General features: G+C 40.0%; 1 protein-coding gene across 1 annotated transcript; it reads left to right on the top strand.

Moving 5' to 3' along the window:
* The first annotated feature begins 968 nt into the window (after nt 1-968).
* On the top strand, nt 969-20,658 carry LOC134747920 (uncharacterized). Its single transcript, XM_063682601.1, has 12 exons — nt 969-1,184; nt 1,311-1,904; nt 2,901-3,152; nt 3,768-3,965; nt 6,758-6,835; nt 7,446-7,559; nt 8,040-8,281; nt 9,031-9,146; nt 12,929-12,974; nt 13,920-14,042; nt 15,828-16,117; nt 17,039-20,658. Exons 1-12 carry the CDS (start codon nt 1,095-1,097, stop codon nt 17,179-17,181), a joined length of 2,286 nt encoding a protein of 761 aa, XP_063538671.1. The 5' UTR covers nt 969-1,094; the 3' UTR covers nt 17,182-20,658.
* The last annotated feature ends 2,263 nt before the right edge of the window (nt 20,659-22,921 follow it).

Below are 22,921 nucleotides of genomic sequence, written 5' to 3'. Positions count from 1 at the left end.
CTTGGCCGGTTTTGTTAAATTAATACCACTTTTTAAAACCATTTCTGCATAATGTTAGGTCTACTTGGGTGCTTTACAACTTTTACAAGTACATTTTTTGTTTGATACCTTGTAATAAAAAATCTTTTATAAGTTACAAGAAATCAAACAAAAAATTGACTTGTGAAATTGTGAACCGCCCAAGTAGACCTAATATTATGTAGGATGAAAGTACACGTACGTATGTATATGTATGTATGTGTACGCACAATACATAGTTAGTTTCGGGAGCAAGTCAGAGATGGTGCTTTCAAATGAGTTTCCACAAAATGCTTCAAGTGGGCTCTCTTTACTTACTTTACTCTTTGGTTTTCATTCTGGTACTTCTGGTACGTAACTCCTGATTCCATCTGAAGGCGCAGATTCAAATTTTCGCCAATTTTGTTAAATTTACTGCTTTTTTCTACTGACGGAAATGGCTTGAGAGACATATTGGGCCAACGTTTGGCTTAAAGAACTTGCATCCAGGCCAATAGATACTTCCTGAATCCTGAATGACTCCCTACTAACCGCTACTTTATAGCTACTTTAATACGGTCCGCACCTCTTTCTCGCTCTCACTCATAGCAGCGTCCTTAAAAGCCGTAACAGACTACCGCACCGGACAGCTACCTTGGTGCGGTCAAAATATCTCTTTCTCGCTCTAACTTATAGTTGCGGCCTTAACGCACGTACGGCGACGACCTTAAAGCGTAACACACCATCGCACCGCACCAAGGTCATTGTGCGACGCACCCATAAGTAAGAGCGAGAAAGAGACGAGCGAGAGAGATATCGCTTTCTCGCTCTTACTTATGGGTGCGTCGCACAATGACCTTGGTGCGGTGCGATGGTGTGTTATGGCTTTTACACGATCGATGCTGGACGGTGTGGTCGTCTTAGGGCTTCAATTTTAATTACAGGTAACCCTATTTTGACACATTGTTTGACTTTGTTTTTCGAATCAATGCTTTGCTTTATACTGGATTTTCGTAATTTGTTATTTTAAAATAACTCAATAATTGTATGTATCGATGCAAATGTACTTACTGTACACTTTTTTATGATTCTTCGAAATGGAAGATCAGTTTCCGATACTATGTTCCTCAAAACCTTTAAAGCCAGAATTTGTAAAATTCCAAAGAATCGCAATTACCTCCGAAGATGTAAGTACTCGAAAACATAATAATAATCATGTTGCAATCAATGCTATCATTAATAAGTTGTTATTAGCTTGTAGAATTACACATGCGGTCATTATAGTTACTTATTCTAACTTCTAAAATTTTCAGTTCAAACTTGGTCGTGGTCTTCAAAACTCAGTTGTTATACCGTTCGTTTGTCTGTCTAGAGATCATTGTGTGTTTAAAAAAATAGACGATAACTGGATATTAGAAGACTGCAGTTCCTTTGGCATTGAAGTAAATGGAAACAAACTAGGCAAAGGCCAAAAGCGCAAACTAAACAATCAGGATGTCATAAAGCTAGAATCTTCCAATGAATTTGTGTACAAATTCGTGAGTACAGGTAGTGAACAGTCGACGCCATGTAAGAGAAGAAAACTAGAGGCAGATGAGAACCATGATTTTATTGATAATGTCAAAAAGAAATTTGAACAGTCCCAAAGTTGTGAAATACAGCATATTGAGGAGAAAATCCAGAATGCGAAACACATGCAGACCACTAGTAAAAGATTAAAAGAGCAATTACAGTTAGATCTAAGTAGAAAAGAGCAGCAACTGCATGATGATTATGCGGCTCAGATAAAGAAGTTGAAAGGGCAGCACGATGAGGTGGAGCAGCAGAAGGCGCTGCTCATCGAGGAGAGGGATCTGCAGCTGGTGGCCGTTAAAGTTGAAATGGAGGGGAAAATAGCATCCTTAATGGTAAGTATAATGGTAACTTTTAAAATCCATCTGAAATAGATTATATTTTAAGAGATTATTGTAGTAGCAGTTAAAACGCTGCAACTATACAGGAATTGTAACTACAAAAATAATTTCCTACAAAAACCATTTGTGTCTAAGATTTGAAGGTTTCAAACATAACACAGGGTTTAGGCAGCCTTCCCACTGAGGCAGAGATGAGAGGAAATGTGCGGGATCAACCAATAGCTTTGATTATAGTCTGACCTGCTAGCATGAGTTGGGTTCTCACGCGACTCCGTACATCTAGCGCGACTTGAAGTAGGGACTTGCGTGCGAGAACGCAACTCATGCTAGACCGCCTGCTGTGCTGAATTACAACATTTACAATCAATGCTATAGGTTGATTTCTGCATGTGGCTCCTCTCATCTCCACCTCAATATAAAAGCAGCCTTCATGTATTTGACGTTTCAGGTACAACAACATTATAGGGATTAGTGGCTAGGCTATGTAACGCCCACTTGCACCATTCATTGACACTGGGTTGACGGTTTAACCGCTTAACCCCGGGTTAGTGGGCTTGTGCTAGTGGGCCTAAGAGTCAGCCAGACGTTTTAATTTGAAAACCTATCAGTACCTTGAAAAATCAAAACTTCTGTACCTCCCTTTCTATCACTCTCTTCTCTCTTATTAAAAGAGTAATAGAGATGGAGACAGACAATCTTCCAAGTTTCAATATTCTGGCTTGTGTGAAGCATGGTGTATTAAGGGTTTGTTTACTGTATAGTAGTAAAAATATACATTTTTTTTTTATTATTATTATAGCCTCTTTGTTTCCATACTCTTTTCCATTATTTAGTTTTTTTTTTTTTTTCTTTTTAAATTTGGTTAAAATATGTTTTTATGCTGTTGTTGTTTCTGTTATTTTTTCTTCTTTCTTGGGGTATGGATCCCTTTTGGGTAAAGGCCTCCTCCCATTTCTTCCATCAAAAATACATATACTATTAAAATTCCAGGAGCAAATATCTAAACATAATGAAACCGAGTCAGAGCTGATTCAAGAAAATAATTCTCTCAAAGAGAAGTTATTAAAAGAGAGGGACGAGTTCCTATCCGAGCTGAACCGAGAGAGTTCCTCCAAGCAGGAGATGCTGGACAAATTAGAAGCCAGGATAAGGGAGCAGGAAGAAGTGCGGCTAAAAGAAAAGAAGGAGTTGGAGGAGACGCTGCGGAGAGAGACAGAACAACTTAGACTTGCTAAAGAAAAGGTATTTTTTTTAATTTCCATAAGACAAAAAACCAATCACTAGTGTTGACCAAAAAATTACAAACCAATCACTAGTGTTGGCTAAGACTCGTCCTTTGAGTCCTCTGCTTTAACTCAGCTCAGTTTTTCAGGCTCCTATAATGGAGTTGACTGGTCAAAATATTTAGCAGATGGCGCCACCATAGCTTGCCCTGTCAATACCTAGAATTGTGTCAAGTTTTTGTTTTTTTATTTGCATTAATTCTTTTTATATGATTTTGACCCATGTTATTTCACTGATATGCGTTAAAATTGTTAAATAACAAACGAAACCGTCAACGCCCTTTATACGAGAGTAGGCCAAGGGTAGTGGCGCCATCTGATCGAGAATCAAATTTTCGTGATTTTCGAGGCACGTTTTTTCCTTAGACCTGTATCCATCTATTACGGACTTATATCTATCTTTGGTTATTCTCAACTGTCTTTTTAGAAACTTGGAGTCTATTTCAGAGAACTCAATTTTATAAAAAAAAAAATATGCATTATCTTCGTGTAAAATTCATGGCTTATTTAGTTACACAAATCATACAATAATATAGTATTTATCACTAAAAAATATCTCTTTATATTTCTACAGGAACTGAAAGAATTAGAAGAGCAAAAACTACTCAGAGAAAAAGAGTTAGAAGAAGAATTAAAAAGTATAAAGAGTAATCTTGCAAAACAGATAGAGTTACATGAAAATGAGAAGCGAGAAGCGGAACAACTCCTCAACCAGCAGAAGGAACACCTCCAGAAACTCAGCGATGAGGAGAAATTAAAGATTAAACAACTAGTAGGTGTTATTACTAATGTACACTACTGCACAAAGGTGTTTAGGCACCCGCAATTTTCACCATACAATTGTATACAAAAAATATTTTCAAAATCATACTGCTCGATCACAGGCAAATGACTCTCTTACATGTTTCATTGATATTTTATTTAGTTAAATATATTGAGGCTCAAATTGTTGCCAAAGACATCCTTTAAAATTTCTAGTTTACTTTATGCAACAATTAAAAAAAAACCCTTATGTTCATACAAAATAAACCGATTTTGTACTGGAAAACGATTTATGGATTTTTTTACGCTTGCCATTTGGTAAATAGGCAATGTACATGAATATTCTGCACATCATTTTGAAGCTCGATATGTCTGTTAAATTAAAAAAGTAAACTGCACAAATCACTGTTACCCGACTACGACTTAGCGGTATAATACTGAAAGTCGATTTTGTATACAATTGTATGGAAAAATTTACGAGTGCGTAAATAGTTATGAGCGGTAGTGTAATTGCAAAAGTGATTCTGTCTGATTGTTACCTTTTCACTGCTTAAACTATTACAGGATTTTGATGAAAGTTTTTCAGGCAGAAATCCTCCTGGAAAAAGGAGGGTAAATGACAAAGACCTGGGCCATCATTTACCAGACTTACTTTAGTGACTCTATTGGGGCTCTAACCCGGATATAAATCATAAAACCGGTTCTAACGTAGTTGGCAATGGAGTTGTACAATCGGGGACATTCCCGGTGAACCACTTCAGAAAAACTTTAGCTCGATCCTTACGAGCGAGCTAAACTCCGTCTCCCATAGAGATAACCAATGACGATGCATTTAGGATTCTTTATGTCAATAAAGAAAAGGGTAAAAACAGGTAATGAGACTAACAATAGGTAGTAAGGACAGTTTATTACTTGTTGTTGTTTAGGCTAAGCTTCGCCTCCCCATAAAGATAACCAATTTAAAATGCATTTTGAATTCCTTATCTTAGTTTTCAAATGCCGACCGTCACAAAGACAATGGACGGCAATAAACTACCTACCCTTTTTTTTCAACACCCACATTTTTAAGTGCCATGCTATTGGTCATCACTTTTATGATATGGCCTGACCGTCTGCGAGACGTTTAAACGATTTTTGCCCTTAAGGTGGATCACCGGGAATGTCCCCGATTGTACCAAGAAGTTATGGTTAGTGTTCTTAACTTTTAGGCACAGAAAAAACAGATTATTATTATTATTTGTCTCTTTCCATATCACGGGACCATGGGGTCCCGGACCTTTGGGAGGCATGCGTGGGGCCGAAGCCAACAGCGCAGAGGCCCTTTAAGACAATTTATTCTAAAAGCAAGGGATACACGTGGCGGATATCATCCCCGAACGCACAATGTGATACATCAGGAGATGGTCCCCGCCAGGTGCAAAGACTATTGCAGTGCAGCACTTTTGTGCTGCGATGGGAACTAAGGTCATGGGCTATAGATTTGAATGTTGGATGGACTGGATAATGGGCTATGGGAGAGACTAGCGGACACCTGCCGTGACAATCAGTCTCAAAATTGTTAAAGACAGGTGGTGACTCGCCAACTCATTTAGTGGGCCCTACAACGGCCGCACGCACAGTGCGACAATAGAGCAACACTTCAGAGCGGCTGTGAGGTTGTCGAGAGGTGAGTCTGCCTGCAACCTGGAGCATAGGTCCCGCTCTTGCGACTCCACTCTGGCCGGCCAGTCAAGGCAAGCACAGAGGCGAGGGCCAGATGAAAGGGCCCTCAGGCATAGGGGTCCGCGGTGTCGCCACTCACCGTCAGCTCGCCACAAGCTGCCCCCGCGGGGTTATTATTATTATTATTTAAGCTTTCTTTCTCGCACATCCATTATAAAATTGACTTTTCTTTTGTTTGTTATGTTTTTACGATGTGTGATCCCTTGAGGGTAAAAGCCAGATTTAAAAAAAAACAGATTAGAGCCTGTTTAAGTTAGCTTGCAGCATGCAATGTCGGCATTGCAGCGATTTGAACCAGGGACCGGCCCGCTATCCCTTATCGGGGTTTTATAAGGGTATTGCATAAGGCTTAACTCACCATACCCTTTGCCAGACGAAACCCTTTGTTTTGGTTTTAAAAACCCTTATATAAAGCTACCACATTAGAGTAATCGGTAGCCCAAATACCCTTACAAAACCCTTATCATCCGCTCACCAACACCTTGCATATTGCTTATAAGGGTTAGCCTTATAAAGGGCTTCCCTTTTAGCATATAAGCGTGCTAATTTAAGTCGTCTACCTTGTTCATAAAGCACACATTACTTCGAATCCGAGCGATCGTCGGCGGCGACGGCGGCGTTCTTTGACTAGGCACGTATTTTCTTTCCTTTTCATACACTACCGTAGATATATACTAATCCTGTCTCTTTCACGCAAAGGGAAACCTTTATAAAAAGCGCTTAAAGATAAGGGTAACCCTTATTAAGGGCTAGCCTTATTTTTGGTTAGCTTTTCGGTAAGGGTTAGTCAAAAGTTAGGTTAGTCAAAAGGGAAAGTCTTGCAATGTGTTAGCCGTGTTTAAGTGTTGCCCATTGAAAGGGTTTTATCGCGGAAAGGGTTGTCCGGTCCCTGATTTGAACAGAACAAAGTATAGTATGAACGTCATATTTTCATAACAAATATTGCGTTTATGTTTATTGTTTCAATGTAACAAATTGACATTAATGATGTTTATGTCCCAGCTGCCAAAGTTTGAGGCTTTTAGGGCCATTTGTTTATGTAAATCATTAATATTACGAGTGTCTACATTTTTCTTTTAGATAGAGGAGCGTGCGGAAATCGAAAAGAAACTTGCTTTGGCTGAAGCCGATGCCGGCAAGTCCGTACAGACATTAGAGGTAATGTCAATTAATCAATCACACACCAGAATCTCAAATTTAAATATAATAATAAAAAACGTTTATTTATTTAGATAACAAGATACATTTTGTTAGTAATCTACAAACTGAAACCTAAAAACTATGTTAGTTTTCGTAACTCACTAATGACAATATAATTAATATAATTTGGACGCCAATGACCGATATACAATACGCGCCGTAGGTTCAACGCCAAAGACCGATTAATCGGTCATAGACCACGGAGCAACTTAGACCTACGTACATATGCATAAAGTTCAATTTTAGTTTTGACACTTCGGTGACGTGGCGTCTGGATGACAGTTTTTGTGTTTGACACGGCGTCGAAAAGGCTAAGCGAGCTTTTCTAATAATAAGATTTACTTAAGCTTAATAATTATAAAGTTTTTAGCTGCTTTTAAACTTACCACTACCACTTATTATTATTAAGTAAGGAAACTCATGTATGGAGTGATCACTCTCGTCATCATTTTCCTATGGTATTAGTCTCATTTATATGTATGGACAGTTACAGGAGATGGTTAATCAAATTTGCATACAATTATCTATCTTATCCTGGTCGTAAAAACGTTGAAAATATGATTGACAGGAACACATAAAGAAACGTGAGATAGAACTATCAGCGCTAGCGGCCGACCGGATCCAGCAGCAAGCAGAACAGTCCAGCGAGGTCATCAGCTCCCTGCAGGCGCAGCTGGAGAAGGTAAGAGCTCCCCGCAGGCGCAGCTGGAGAAGGTGAGAGTTCCCTGCAGGCGCAGCTGGAGAAGGTAAGAGCTCCCCGCAGGCGCAGCTGAAGAAGGTGAGAGCTCCCTGCAGGCACAGCTGGAGAAGGTAAAAGCTTCCCGCAGGCGCAGCTGGAGAAGGTGAGAGCTTCCCGCAGACGCAGCTGGGGAAGGTAAGTGTGGGAGAAAGATAGAGGTTGCAACTCTAGAACCTTTTTGCCCTAGTGATTATCAGTTCTATAAGTAATGTGTCCTGCCCACTTCTTAAGCCTAGCACTGGAACTGTCTGAGCCATGTCGACAGTCGGATCTCCCCATTTCTAATTCGGTTTCGCTCAAAAAACTGGGCATATCACTCAAATTAACTCTATTTGTCAAACTGACATAGTAATAATATAAGCTCTTTCAAAATTTTCTAATCTATGATCTGGTCATTTCTTATTTATTTTTTAAATTCCCCAGGTGCGGCACCAGCTACAATCAGTAGAAACCGAAAAGAAATCCCTCCTCGAGAGCCTAACGGTGACCTGCGTGGGCGAGGGCTCCAAAACAGCCGACGTCGAAGACATCATAGAAACCGAGCTGCAGTGCAGCATCTGTTCTGAACTCTTCATCAATGCCATAACCCTGGGATGCTCACACAGCTTCTGCAAGTACTGCATCGACAAATGGAAGAAGAACAAACGAGAATGTCCCATTTGCAGGTGCGTATACAGGGTGGCTAAAAAATAAGTGCATTCCCGTTGTCAGGCAGGTTTTGGGATTATACTGACCAACTTTTACTATGGAACCAACAATGAAATTGCGAAAAAAAAATTACACTCCCATAGAAATGGACCAGCCAAAATATATGAAACAGCCAAATTTTTTATCCCGATTTCAGGGTTGCTCCAATAGTAAAAGTTGCTCAGTATAATCCCAAGGAATTTTTATTTTGGATTTTACAGTAAGGAAGTGTTATTTTGAATAATTTAATGACAATACCAAAGAACTTAGTAAGTTTTATTTATTATGCTTGTTTATTTATTCGTAATCCCAGTGTTCAATTGTACATTAAATATAATAGGTCTGCTGTTTTGTAAACTGAGTGAAATATATTGTTACAGTGTTTTGGTTTCAGCTTTTGCTGGTCGAAATTTAAATATGGACAGTTTTTAGGGTTCCCTACCCAAAGGGTAAAAACGGGACCCTATTACTAAGACTCCGCTGTCCGTCTGTCATGAACCGTGATAGCTAGACAGTTGAAAATTTCACAGATGATGTATTTCTGTTGCCGCTATAACAACAAATACTAAAAAGTACGGAACCCTCGGTGCGCGAGTCCGACTCGCACTTGGCCGGATTTTTTTTTAAGTTACTTGTCTTTGATCTTGTCAAGAATATTCGGGTCGGTTGTATTTATAGCTATCGGTACATACTTTGTATACATACGGAAATTTCGTGTTTTCTACAGGACAGTAATAACATCTGAGTGCAAGAGCATAGTACTGGACTCGCTAATCGAGAGAATGATGCAAACATCGGATGAGACCAAACAAAAGCGGCAAGAGATCCTCAACGCGAGAGCAGGTACGTCCTTACCTTACCTTACCTTTAATTATTTACAGCACTATCGCAGGCCGACCTCACAACCTGGAACCTCGCCTTTGTCATAGAGAAATAAATAAGCATATAGAGTGTTCACTCCATACATCAGTTTTGTTACCAAAATGACTATTATTTTAGTAGTCTACATCGGGCGTCAAGTAGCGGAATTATCAGTACTGCTACTCGGTCGCTCGGTGTCGCGACCTCGCGACGAACGAAAAGTCTAATGCTCAACAATTAGCCTCATGCATGAAGTTTATATTTGAACGAAATATGTTTTATTCGAATGTTTGTTACCGTTATATCATGTTACAAACGCATTTCCGTTTTTAAATTGCCATTTAATTACTTAAAATTATAAATGAAAAGTACAAAAATTTGTCCGCGAAAAGCTAGTGAGCGAAACGCTCGAAACGCCACGTGACGTCACGCGTTCGACAGATTAGTGTCTTTAGTAGCAAACGTCAGTTGGGCCGCCCAACGTGTGACGTCATCACGCTCTGTCGAATTCGCGCCAAAAATTATGAGCGTTTAAACCGCTCAAAAATTTTCAACATTTTAAATATTTTTTAATAAAATAATGTTAAGGTTTACAAAAGTATTTTTATCATTTCCGGTGTTCCAACGATATAAATTATGAATCCGAAAACAAAAATAAATTCATGCATGGAGCTAATTTTCAGCTAATATTATAACCGGATTAACCGGAACTCTATTTTCAAGTCCTTCTGCTTGTAATATTAGGTGTAAATTGTTGAGCTATTGCTTTTCGTCAATGCGTCGTCGTCGTTGCACTTTTCTTCAGTCGCGACACACGTGCCATCTAGTGTCGAGTACCAGTACTGATAATTCCGCTACTTGACGCTAGATGTCGACTACGAAAATAATAAATAAATAAAAAGATATTTATTTACCAACACAAAAAACCAATGAATTGCGAGTACAATTAGATAGAATAACAAATATTTGTGCAGTAAAATGGATGAGACTCAGCGAGACCGCTGATTTTCAGTCCCCAGTCCCCAACCAAAAACTTAAAGCTAATTCTTAACTAAGTTATTAAATAAATGTGACGTTTTCAACCAAAAGGTACCACATTGACGCTTGTCGATAAGGTTGATTTCGAATTGAAGCTATATGGAAATAGCGCCTTATTGACAACCGACAATAAGTACCCATTTGGTTGATAATGGCACATTTTATAATTTTAAAGGCTTTATTAGTAATATGTACATAGTTTGATAATCACAGTAGTCGTTTTGGTAACAAAACTGATGTATGGAGTGAGCACTCTATGCCTACTTATTTCTGTGTGCCTATTTATAGAGGGAGCCCCGCTTACCCCCACTGCACCGTTACAGTAGGGCAGCGATCACAGAAATAAATATACCATAGTTAGAAGACGCAAATGCATATACTTCGAGTGTCCGAACCCCGACCAAGCGTCGAGGTTGACCGTCGCTCTTTACAGTCCACGCGCGTCAGTTTTTGCAGCCGGACGTCCGTGAAAACTTAAAAAATGTTTCGTTGCATGATAATTAACTGCAACAGCCCAAAAATTGCGAGCACCCAAAGGCAAGAACATATTTCTTATCTGTATACGTAATTTTAAAATTATATTATGCATAAATTTCGCATGAAAAAGTCGGCACGCTTGGTTTCAATACAAATCGTGGTATTTGCGTCATCTAGCGTATATGTGACGTTTTCAACCAAAAGGTACATTGTCGGTTGTCGATAAGGTTGATTTCTAATTGAATCTATATGAAAATAGCGCCTTACTGGCAGCGATACTCAACCTGCGGCCCGCCGGGCTTTTTTAGGTGGCCCGGCAGCTGACCCGGGTGTAGACACAACCTTGCCATCCGAACGTCACTTTTAAGCAAATCCATCTTACGGCCCGGAGCTACAAAGCGAAACCGTCTTTGTGGCCCTCATAAAAAAAAAGTTGAGTATGGCTGCAGTAGGGCCTGCTCATAGTGCTCATTTAGCTCGTCAATGCGCGGAAGTCGTACTTAGACTATAAATTATCGAGTTTTTTGCGATTTATCGGCATTTTATCAAATAGCTTCAATATGGGGTTCATCAAGAAAGAAGATTACAGGGATTGAAAGGTTCAGCACCCCCAGGGGGGGCACTCATGTACTTGCAAGAGTCCATGGGTAAGGGATACCCGCTTACCTTCAGACAGGTACCAATTTACCAAACTTTTTCGCCGCCGGCGTATTGTAAGGGCCAGTTGCACCATTCACTAGGTTAAACGGTTAAACCTGGTGTTACTATGGTTACCAGTACAATTTAACACTGGGTTAACGGTTTCACCGGTTCACCCCGGTGACTATGCGACGGATATGAAAATAGATTAGTTATGTAATCTGGCAAACTAATTTGTCAGTAAATAAAGGCGCATATTCCAAATTGTTACTTGCTAGTGTGTGCTAGTTTTTAAGTCCTAGAATAAGTCCTTATGTATATGGGGCATTTTATTGTCGATGGCGCTTACGCCGCACAGCGTCGCGCGGCATTGTATCTATATCGGAGCTTCGTTTATAATGGCGTAAGCGCCATCGACAATAAGGTCCCTTTTTAAAGAAAATACCACATATTGCTGAGCCCCAACGGGGTTTATGCTGAAACATGTAAATACTTTAAAATCTTGTAAAACCCATAAAAGCAATAAATGAATTATGAATGTTTACCGGAGTTCGATTCTTTTTGTCTAAATTTGCCTTCTCTTTTTTTTAAGTCTCTTTCTACTGTCAAATATTTTTATAGTTAATATTTTAGTTAATGTAATGTACTAATTTCATATAGCCATAAGTTTACTGCATGTTCACTATTGTTCACAGGTACAAGACACTTATATAAGTTGTGGTTACCTTTACCTATAATTAGATAAGCATCAGTCATGATTGTTATATAGATTTAAGAGCATGTAAGATGTATTATCTGTTGGTAATCCTAAATAAAGAAAAAAAAAAATTGCGTTGTCAGACAAAAAATAAGGATTTAGCGTTTTGGACGAACAATGCAGCTTCATATGTACAACGTTTAGTTTAGTTATTTATGTTAAACCCAATCGATTGTGTTACTAACATGGGTACGGTAGCGTTAGGTATGATTGAATCGTATTGTAGGATTTGTAGGTATCTAAGGCCCACTTGCACCATTCCACTATCCCGGGGTTAACCAGTTAAACCTGGAGTTACCATGGTTACCAGTACAATTTGAAACTGGGTTAACGCCGTTAACGGTTTAACCGCTTAAACCCTTGTTAGTAGGATGGTGCAAGTGGGCCTAAAGCGGGATTTACATTACGAAATTCGTGGTGTGAAATTAATGTCGTGACAGTAGTTTTTTACCAACAGTTTCACGTGTAATTTAATACTTTCGTAATGCATGCATTGCGAAAGTTATGCATGCATTACGAAAGTTATAAATTACACGTGAAACTATTCGTGAACCCACAGTCACGACATTAATTATACGCCACTAATTTCGTAATGTAAATCCCGCTTTGGGGACGTTGAATGTTGGTTCATTAACTGACTTGTGTGTTAGTTTAGACCTACTCTTGACTTTACTAATAACTCCGCATCTCCGTAAATATAGTTACTTGTTTCACAATATACCCGAACGAGCATTCGTAAAATGCCTGTGCCAATTTTTGAGATAAAGTTGCTAAAAACGCTCCCCAAGTATCCTAGGATTTGAGAATAGAGTAGTACGTATACCGGGATCTTATGAAGCTGTATTGTTCGCAGAGCTGGCGGCTAAGGAGGCGACCACTTCCTACGCCGGCACCACTCGGTATGCTTTATGACTCACCTACACGATGGCCCAGCGTAGGCTAGTCCAAGGGACGCATTTATGCGTTAGAGGGAGCAAGTGATATTGCTATCTCATTCCACCGCATAGCTGCGTCCCTTGGACTGACCTACGCTGGGCCATCGTGTAGAGGAGCCATTACAATATTTGCTGCATGCAACCGTCCCACCATTACGAGTATATGTGTCGTTCAATGTACAAGTTTAATTTTTTACGAGCAAAAAAATATATTTTTCAACTACGCAATTTTCATATAGGTATTGCAGGTAGTATTTCTTGAAAGTCAGTTAAATAAGGTAGCCTATGTTATCCGCGGCGTATAGACAAATCTATGCTCTACCCCTAACCCCCAACTTCACAACACCAAAATCCCTATTCTGCCGCGGCATTTTACGCTTTGCCGCAACAAAGCACAGAGGCTTCCTCCCACCCCATAGTTTGGGAATAAGACCGCGCATGAAGTAGAGGGCAGCATAGGAACCCCCCCTGTTCATTGCTGTGAAGTGTAAATGTCAACCCTGGGGGCCGATTTTTTAATTCCGAGCGCTCGATTTCGTCACTCGAAAATCTGTGGAAAACGGCGCAATTTTATTTTTGAAATACGAGTGATAGAAATTGGGAATCGAGTGGTATTGACGACTCATTTTCAATTCTATTAGTAGAATTTAAATGCCTGAAATGAATAAAGTTAGTATTGAAGACGACTACACGAAATCAAGCGCTCGAAATTCAAAACCCTGCAACGCGCAAAATAGACTTCGTAAATTGTGGGGGCCATTATTATTATGGCCCGGTCATTTATTTATATGGCGTGCATGGGGATATAGATCCAACACGTAGAGGCCGTTTGGAGAGATTTAATGTCATTCAAGTTAATTTGCCCTAGTGTTATCAGGCATTCGAATAATATGTCGTATCTGTTTTCAGCGGAGGTAATTCAGATGACGACTCCTCAACCGCCAGCGAGAGCGACAACGACGGGGAGGAATCGTGGCCGGAGGAGAACGACTACGAGAACTACGACGACGAATATGACTGGGGTCCCGCCGAGTGAGTAACTTGTGATCGTACTTTTGCCCAGGTCGTTCTCACCCGTCGCCCGCGACGTCTGTGTGGTGTGTTCGTAAATGTTCGGGAGCGGTCGTTCTCGCCCGCCGTTGGTTTGAAAAGTAACGCACAGAACATACCGTGCATACAGTGGCGTAGCTAGGGCGTGGGCGAAGCGACCCCTCGACTAATGACTTTGTTACCTTAGGAATACACATTGAGAGGAAAGGGCCTCATAGATGCGACTTCGTTCACTGATCAATTCGTTCACATCTGCGTGTATAGACATGAAATTGTCATTTACTCAAATTTATTATCTATGTTCTGTAAAATGTGTGAGGTGTGCAGTAAAGAGTTGTATTATATTATAATTGTATATAATTGTATTGTATTATTAGCGCAAATTTTAAGTTTCGTGGGATGGAATTCATATAATATATCAGTAATATATTACCTATGTTTAGGGAAGTTGTACAATACTGTACCTACCTACATTTGGATATAATAAATCAGTGTTGAACTAGCTCACGTCTTTTACTGTAATACCTTTTAAATAATATACCTTTCTCTCTCGTTAAGTCATTATCACTTTTAGGTTGAAAGGTTGAAAATGTCAGCTGTCTAGAAGGTTTCGTGAGAGGGGGCTTGGATAGCTTACTTACCCTTGTCTTAGTACTTCTTAACCTTGACTATTTTAACAAGTTATTTTATAGTTTCCCCTGTCCCGTTGTTTATATTATAATCAAATCATGCAAACTAAATTAGTTCCACTGCTCATTATTTAATTGAGATGGAGCTGGAACTTCACATGTTTGTTGGGCGGCGAATTGACGATGCAATATTGCGGACACGATATGCAGTATTGTGGATTTTGTGCAATTTTGTGGATCATTCGCAACTCGTGTCGATTTAAAACACTCCCTGCGGTCTGTTTTAATTTATCGCCACTCGTTTCGAATTTCCTCTTTTCCGCACTTGTATCGTAATAGTACATTATGATACAAGTGTGCTAAGTTGGTCATTACACACGAGGCGATATTGTGCGCGCGAGCTGTAAGCGAGCGCGCTATAAGAAAGCCGATGTGTGTAATGACCAATGCACACGCGTTTCATACGACGTTTTTCAACACACTTGCGAGAAAAAAAACTTTCACATTATGAAATAAAACTATGAAAACGGATTATATCGCGTATATTGAATTTATAATACATCCCGACGTTTCGAACTCTTTACAGCGTTCGTGGTCAACGGGTGACCACGAACTAAATGACCTCACCCGTTGACCACGAACGCTGTAAAGAGTTCGAAACGTCGGGATGTATTATAAATTCAATATACGCGATATAATCCGTTTTCATAGTTTTATTTCATGAGTAACTATCGCGGTAACCGAAGACAATATTACTTTCACATTAATCAAATTTTAATAGTTTTTACAGTTAGTATTGTGTGTTTCATCTGTCATACTCGTACTGCCAGCCGGCCCTCGCTCGCCCCGGCCGCGCACTGCGCAGGCGCGAGGAGCGCGCCGGTGCCCGCCAGTCCGACCAATTAAAGAAGGCTCCCTTTCCATGCATATTATTAGCAATCAGTTAGCTTCTTAACTCACTCGGATAATATAATGAAAAAGCACGAGTGGAATAATACACTGAAAGAGCACGCGTGTTTAATATCTAGGATTATGACTATTATGAGCCAAAAATCGGTGGAATAAAAACGTCGTTTTGAGCAAGTGTGTTGAAAATAACTATTTTGACAAAAAAACATTTAATTTTTTATGACAACAGCGACTACGAACACCCTCTCGACGTATTCTTCGGGCGCGGCGGGCGCTTCTTCCGCGACTACCGCGGCCACTATTCGTCCAGCTCCGATACCGACAGTGGATCTGACCTGGATGCCGACGCCGCCGCCGCCGACGCGGGAACTGCGCGCGGTGCGGGTGCCGCGGGGGGTGGGGGCGGGGCCGCGGGGGGCGGGGCCGGTGCCGCGGGGGGCGGGGCCGGTGCCGTTGGAGGCGCTGCGGGCGTACTTCCAGCAGGGGGCGCCGGTGTCGCAGGTGTTCCACGTGGTCAGGGTGAGTCCATGCGCATTTTTTTTTTCTTGAAACTCTTAAGTTTGCTCGGTAACATTTGCATTTGGTATTGTAGATCGTTTCACTAAAACTGGCGCTAATTTTCTATGAAAAATGAAAGTTCAGTAGAAATCAGAAATATCTGATGAATTTACATATACGGTGTGGCTTTATTTTAATACGTGAGTTATACTACTCCTTTTTAGGGTTCCGTACCCAAAGGGTAAAAACAAGTCGACAACTTTCAATTTTCATGATCCGAGATACAGCCCGGTGACAGACAGACAGACAGACAGTGGAGTCTTAAGGCTGGCGTTCACTAGGCTCGCCGAGGCGGATCGCAATAATTCGCCTTTTATACATTTACTATGAAAATGCGTCTATTGACGAAGAGCCGCGGCGCGTCGAATCGAATTTACCGTTCATAGTAAATGTATAGAAGGCGAATTATTCGATTCGATTCGCCTCGGCGAGTCTAGTGGACGCCAGCCTTTAATAATAGGGTCCCGTTTTACCCTTTGCATAGAGTAACTTATACTAGAGCGGTACTGTCATAGTAAATTTTGTAACCCCAGTAAATTCACTGCCATCTGTCGACACACTTTAAAACTAAAAATAAAGATTTATAAAAATACGATAGAATGTATTTAAATATAGATAAATGATTTTTTTATTTGCATTAATTATTTTTATGATTTTGACCCATGTTCTTTCACTGATATGCGTTAAAATTGTTAAATAACAAACGAAACCGTCAACGCCATCTATACTACTGTAGGCCAAAACTAGTAGCGCCCTCTGAACGAGAATCAAATTTTCTTGATTTTCGAGGCACGTTTTTTCCTTAGACTGTATCTATCTATTACGGAGTTATATCTATCTTTGCCCTTTGGTTACGGAACCCTAATGAAACGGTGTAATCAGATGGCGAACGGGCAGCTGGTGCAGGTGGTCGCCGACGGCGCCGCCACGTCCCCGGGCTCCCCGGCGCCTACTACGGCGGCTACGGGCGCTGCTTCCTCTGCCGCGCCCGCGGGCACTGGGCGCCCGGCTGCCCCAACCGGTAACCTCGGCCACCACCCGCCAGAAAACCACTAAACAGAGACAGGGACGATGGTTTCCGCTCACGTTTTGCGAACGAGCTTTGAGAATTTCAAACTTGTTATGCGACGATAATTTTATCCTCGTAAGGCCCAATGTGCATTACAATGTACACTCTATTTCAATCTAAAAAAGATAGGGAATCATCAATCAAATTAAAAATATCCTATTTTGACGGATTGAGAACCTTGTACTGAATTCGTTGTACTTTATGAAAGTATCGAATATTGCAAATTCTCGCGCATAGTATGATTTTTACGCTTAAGACCGTAATCTGTTCAACAAAAGCCATTGTTTCTTTTCTGCGAGTCTGAGCGCGTGCCAACGGAACAATGTCGTTTAAATAGCGGCTGTATCGTGGTGGTTTTAAGGTTCAAATCTATGTAATAATATGAGCGCTCGCCTACATTGAGGTGGTCGATGGTCCTACATTACCAAAACATGTTACAAGTACGACAAACATGTTTAAACGACATTGTTGCTTTGGCACGCGCTTATACACGGTAGCCCACCGCTAGCTCAAAAGAAACAATGGCTTTTTGAGAAAATTCATACTATAAATAGAGTTTAAGGTACCAATGCCGCGATACGAGTGAGCTGAATTAAGAGCGATGGTTTCTGATAACTCACGTTTGCGAACGGACTGTGATTAAAAACTTGCGAAGAATAATTCCTTTTGGCATAGTGTTCCACATGCTGTTCAGATTGCGGCCGCATCTCCTATTTGTGGTGGTCATGCCCAACTGTTACCACCGAATTATTCCCACAAATTCACTTGAATATCACTATCTACTGGGATTTATTTTTTACCACCGGTAACAACTTGGTGGTAACGAGTGGGAATGACTCTGTTTATGCGATACGTCTTAAAACAAAATTACAAAGTAAGTGTTAAAACTAAACCAAGTGTGCCATAAAATTAGAACTAGTGACTAGATAGCGTTTCCGAATACTGTATTTTAAAAGCCAGTCCAGACCGGAACAATTTTTCGCCAATCTGATTAAATTGTGTCATCAAATCAGGTGGTGCAGACGCAAAGGCCAATTTGGCTCGCCGATTATGACAATTTCTGTCATAATATGTCTGACCGATAAAATGGAGGCGCGGACGCAGGAATACCAGTTTGTGGCGTTTGTGGACATTTGTTTGCGTTTGGGGGCATTTTTTTTAAATAAAGAGGCCTAAAATATCACCATAAATCTAAAATCGGAGATTGATGCCAAAAATTTTTTTTTTCTGATCAAATCAGTCGATTTGATCATCCCGTCTGGGCTGGCCTTTATGGCTGGGCGGGACAGACTGAATAGTCTGAACCCTCCAGCGGTTGAACTGCTGTTTTTATTCAACGCTGTGTCAAACTGACTAATTGTAGAAGTCAAAATGTAGTTATAACCTGGGCAAGTCCTTGGAGAATAAGTAGAAAAAACGAGTCTACTATGAGTACTAGTATTTTCTTTTAAATTTTAATAAACATTTTACTACTAGTGTATGATGTCTGTATTGAAGTTAAAACTAGTTGAACATTATTTTTTTAGGGAGGTTTAACAATTCAGATACAAAGAAAAACGGCAAACCTGCAGGACGCATTTATCGACCCTCAAAGAATTAAGGTTGTATAGCACAAAATGTTAATAGATTGAAAGTATTGAAACTAACCACTCGTGTTTGCTTAGACCTTTTATCTACTGTTAAACCCCCTATAATCAATCTAGATATTCTAGGGCATCTGTAATTAAAACCACTATTATTATCTTCGTACCTACCGCCCACCAAACGTAACACGTCTACGGATGGTATTTGCGTCTCACATTTTGCTTAGTGAGAGAGTGAGACGCAATGCACATTGGACCAAGAAATTGGACAGGATGGAATACGAACCTACAACACGATAAAAATTCTGGTGTTTTAATAAGCATGGTGTTACGAATTAATGGTACTGTGTGAAATCATTTAATAGGTTATAATGACTGTGATATTATGATTTAAATAACGATTTTCTAATCTCTATGCCAGATCCGTTGGAAATTGTTTTCTTTTGTATTTTCATGACAAACTAAATCTGAACTATACAAGAGTGATAATAAATTCTTTAACACATTCAATGCCGAAAACCCGTCTATGGGGTATATTATGGTTTATATGACTAAATTTTTGTGGCCTGGCGCGGGTGTCCTGTGTGGCTGGTGGCAATAAATGTGTTGTGGTTGAAACTTATTAAAACTGCCTTCCCAGGTAGCAAAGTGGCGTCAGCGACGTCATAATGACGTCATTTATACGTAATAATGACGTAACGGACGTCACAATGACGTATAAATGCTACCAGGATTAGCATGGGTAGATTCACTAGGGGAAAATGCTCGATCACATGCGTCGCCAGCGATGTTGGATGTTAATTCATTTCATGTCAAGATACGTCAGACGACATCGCCCGACTTATGACACACATTAGAGACAAATTTTACTTAATGTTGCCAGACATCTCTAGTGAAGTCCGGCAGCGTCGCGCCACTTCAACTGACGGGCCGACCTCGCTGACGACACGTGTCACGGGACATTTGTCGCCTAGTGTATCCCTGGCTTAATAATTCATCCTCCAAGCATATTACACTTTAAACTCGCGTTTTGTCATAATGAGGGCTATCGTTTTTTTGCTCACCAGTTGGCGCCTCTGTTGATGGTGGTCCAAAAGACTAAAGCATGGAGACTGTATAAAGGAGCCAAATCTCTATTTATGAAAAGTGTCCATCAAAAAACAGTAATTAGGCGGCGCCACCATACACCGAAATACTACCAAAAACAACCTACGTAATTTGGTCGGGTTATTTGTTGCCTTATATGGTTCATGTTATACTCATGTCCCAGAGCCTAACTAGCGCCACCGGAGAGATTAGGAACTATTATTTAAAGTTTAACGCGGCCACTTTTACAACAATTCTGCCATAAGAGATTACGATCCTTTCTATACCATCCATAGACTAAAGAAAAGCTATCAGTCATTGAAGTGACAAGTGACATTTGACATTTCGAACTATTGAAAAGACCACCATCTACACTAGCGCCCCTAGCGGCGAATTCATACGCGTTAGCCCTCATTAATGTCATGACGCGATTAAATTTCATTATTTTGTCTATTTTCCGACGTTTCAGCTAGGTTTCACTAGTTAATGAAATTTAATCGCGTTTGACCCGGTAATGACATTAATTATATTAATAATAATTCATTATAATGCGGCACGACCACTAAAAATAAATCAAGAGAGTGAAAACTAAATGATGATTGTATGATTCTTATCAGTGTCCTTTGATGTTTGAATAATTGATAATCATTATTCAAATGTATCATGTCAACATCATCAGATATGTTACAAAAGATAAGATGTTAATTGTTTAATTTAAAGTTATGTTAATAATTCAGATTAAAAGAATAAAGAAGTATTTTTAATTACATGTTTTATTGCATTTCCTACAACTCTTACACCGTTAGTATTGTCAATTAAATTAGCTTGAACCTAAGATGGTTCAAACATTGACATGAGAAACATTGAGTTATTATTACTACAGACGCCATACTAAACAATGAAATTGTCTCAATCCCAACCTGTACCACGCGACCAAAACGTCGTAAGCGCCTTAAAAATGAATGGCGCTTACGCGTTTAGGTCGCGAGATTCACGCTCCGCTTCTATGGTTTGTCAAAACATCAACTCGTGACGCAAAATACTGGTTCTCTACGTTAGTAAGATAATGTTCAATGATGACAAAACGTGTAAGATTGTCAATGAAAACGTTACTAAACCTACGCCTTTTATCTACTGTCCAGGTAATCAATAATAGATCAAATCTCATTTACAGTATAACAGGCGGTAAGTAAGGAACATGACCCCTGCGGGTCGTAGTCGGAGGTTCTACTGCTACTGCCAACATTTTTGATCGTTCGCTCGTTTAATTATCCTATCGATCTTGCGAGCGATCGAAGATATTCGCTGTAAGCCCTCGGCTGTACGATCCTCTGTCGTATCACCTTACCTCCCGCACACTATACCCATTTATTTCCACAATAATCAATACTTTATACATTTTAACAAAATCGATAATATTCGAAGAACAAATACTCAGTGGCGGATTTGCCCTAAGGCCAAGTAGGCCCGGGCCTAGGGCGACAAGACGTTAGGGGCGGCAGCAAGCAAGATAGTGCCGAGAAAGGGGCGGCTAGTAGTAGTAAACTACTAGCCGCCTAGAGGCCCCAGGCTAATCCGCCACTGCAAATACTGAAATAAGTAATTCAGTAACGATCTAACGATAAGAGAGTGGAATAACGTAGATACTTGAAATAAGATTCGCCTAGTAGAGAATTTGCTATCACTTAAAGTGCGTCGTAACTCTTAAATGAAAATGGTCGAAAGTATCAAACTGCAAACATGTTGATATTCTAAAATAAATCACAAAAATATTTATGAATCGAATTACAATCGTGACTTGGAAATTGGAACCGATGCACACCCACATTTTCATTTTCAAAAATTTGCAGTGTGACCAATAGCTACAAAACTACGATGTGACTTAATCTTGTGACGGATTGAAACAAATAATTTTGCTTTTGGTGGTACCTATGACCGGTTAAAACAACATTTTGGTGTGACGAGTTGATGCCTGAATCCCCGCTCGAAAGTGTGAAAAGTTTTTATCATCTTGTGCCAGTTTAGTGCATGTTTTTGATTTTTCACTATAGCTGGTAGGATGGTTTTTTAAAGTCTTCACCTCTCGTGCCTCGAAACCCTCGCAAGGTTCAAGAAGGGTTCTAGACTTCACTTTTTGAGGCACTCGCTACGCTCACCTTTCAATTTTGGGATATTTCGCTTGCTCGGATCTCAGTATCAGCGCGAAGGGTAAATAATAACTGCTCCCTTGTTGAACAAGTAAGTAGTAAGTAGTCTAGTCAAAATGAAATAAATTACCTATCAAAATACGTCATAGTTAGGTACATCACGAGACGCATATTATTCAAGTGAAATCAAATCCTTTTCATTAAGTCGCTTGTTCTTTTACCCTGCTAAGAATACATTGAATAATAAATTCAATAAACCTTAACAATCCTAAAGCCTGGTTCACATTTGTCTGTCGTGTCGTGTTGTGTTGTGTCGTGACGCATATTGGTTTCATACATTTAATATGATTGCGTTCACATTTGTCTGATGCACGATGCGTCAGACAAAAGTGCACGCAATCATATTTAATGTATGAAACCGAAGTGCGTCACGACACGACAGACGAATGTGAACCGGGCTTAACTAAAATCTATAACAATTATTGATATTTTTAAAATCAGAAATAAGTGTAAAGAATGATATGAAGTCTTTAAAAAAGTGGGCCACGTTCTTGCGTAAATAAACCAATAAGGCGGTAGTTATTGCAACATCGTCCTTAATATCTTCAGCTTAGAGCCTGAGATAACTAAGGGTATTTCTAATGTCGCGGCCACACACATGACGAGTAACATGGCCACACTACGTCTCTGCCTACTTCCCATACCACTCGTCGTGTGTGTGGCCGCGCAGTAAATGTCCTTTTCAAGAATTGTGGCTTCCTATTCTATCCTCTGGAACATATACAAAATAGCAAAATACTGTCAGAACTTGAATAAAAGTAGAACAAAGTTCTTTGGTAATTAATAGAATGTTTGTACGTAGGTATTCAATCACAAGACA

Source organism: Cydia strobilella, chromosome 1, assembly GCF_947568885.1.
Source record: "Cydia strobilella chromosome 1, ilCydStro3.1, whole genome shotgun sequence".
NCBI classification, from domain to species: domain Eukaryota; kingdom Metazoa; phylum Arthropoda; class Insecta; order Lepidoptera; family Tortricidae; genus Cydia; species Cydia strobilella.
The sequence above is the reverse complement of the archived record's forward strand: the minus strand, read 5'-3'. Positions and strand labels throughout refer to the sequence as shown.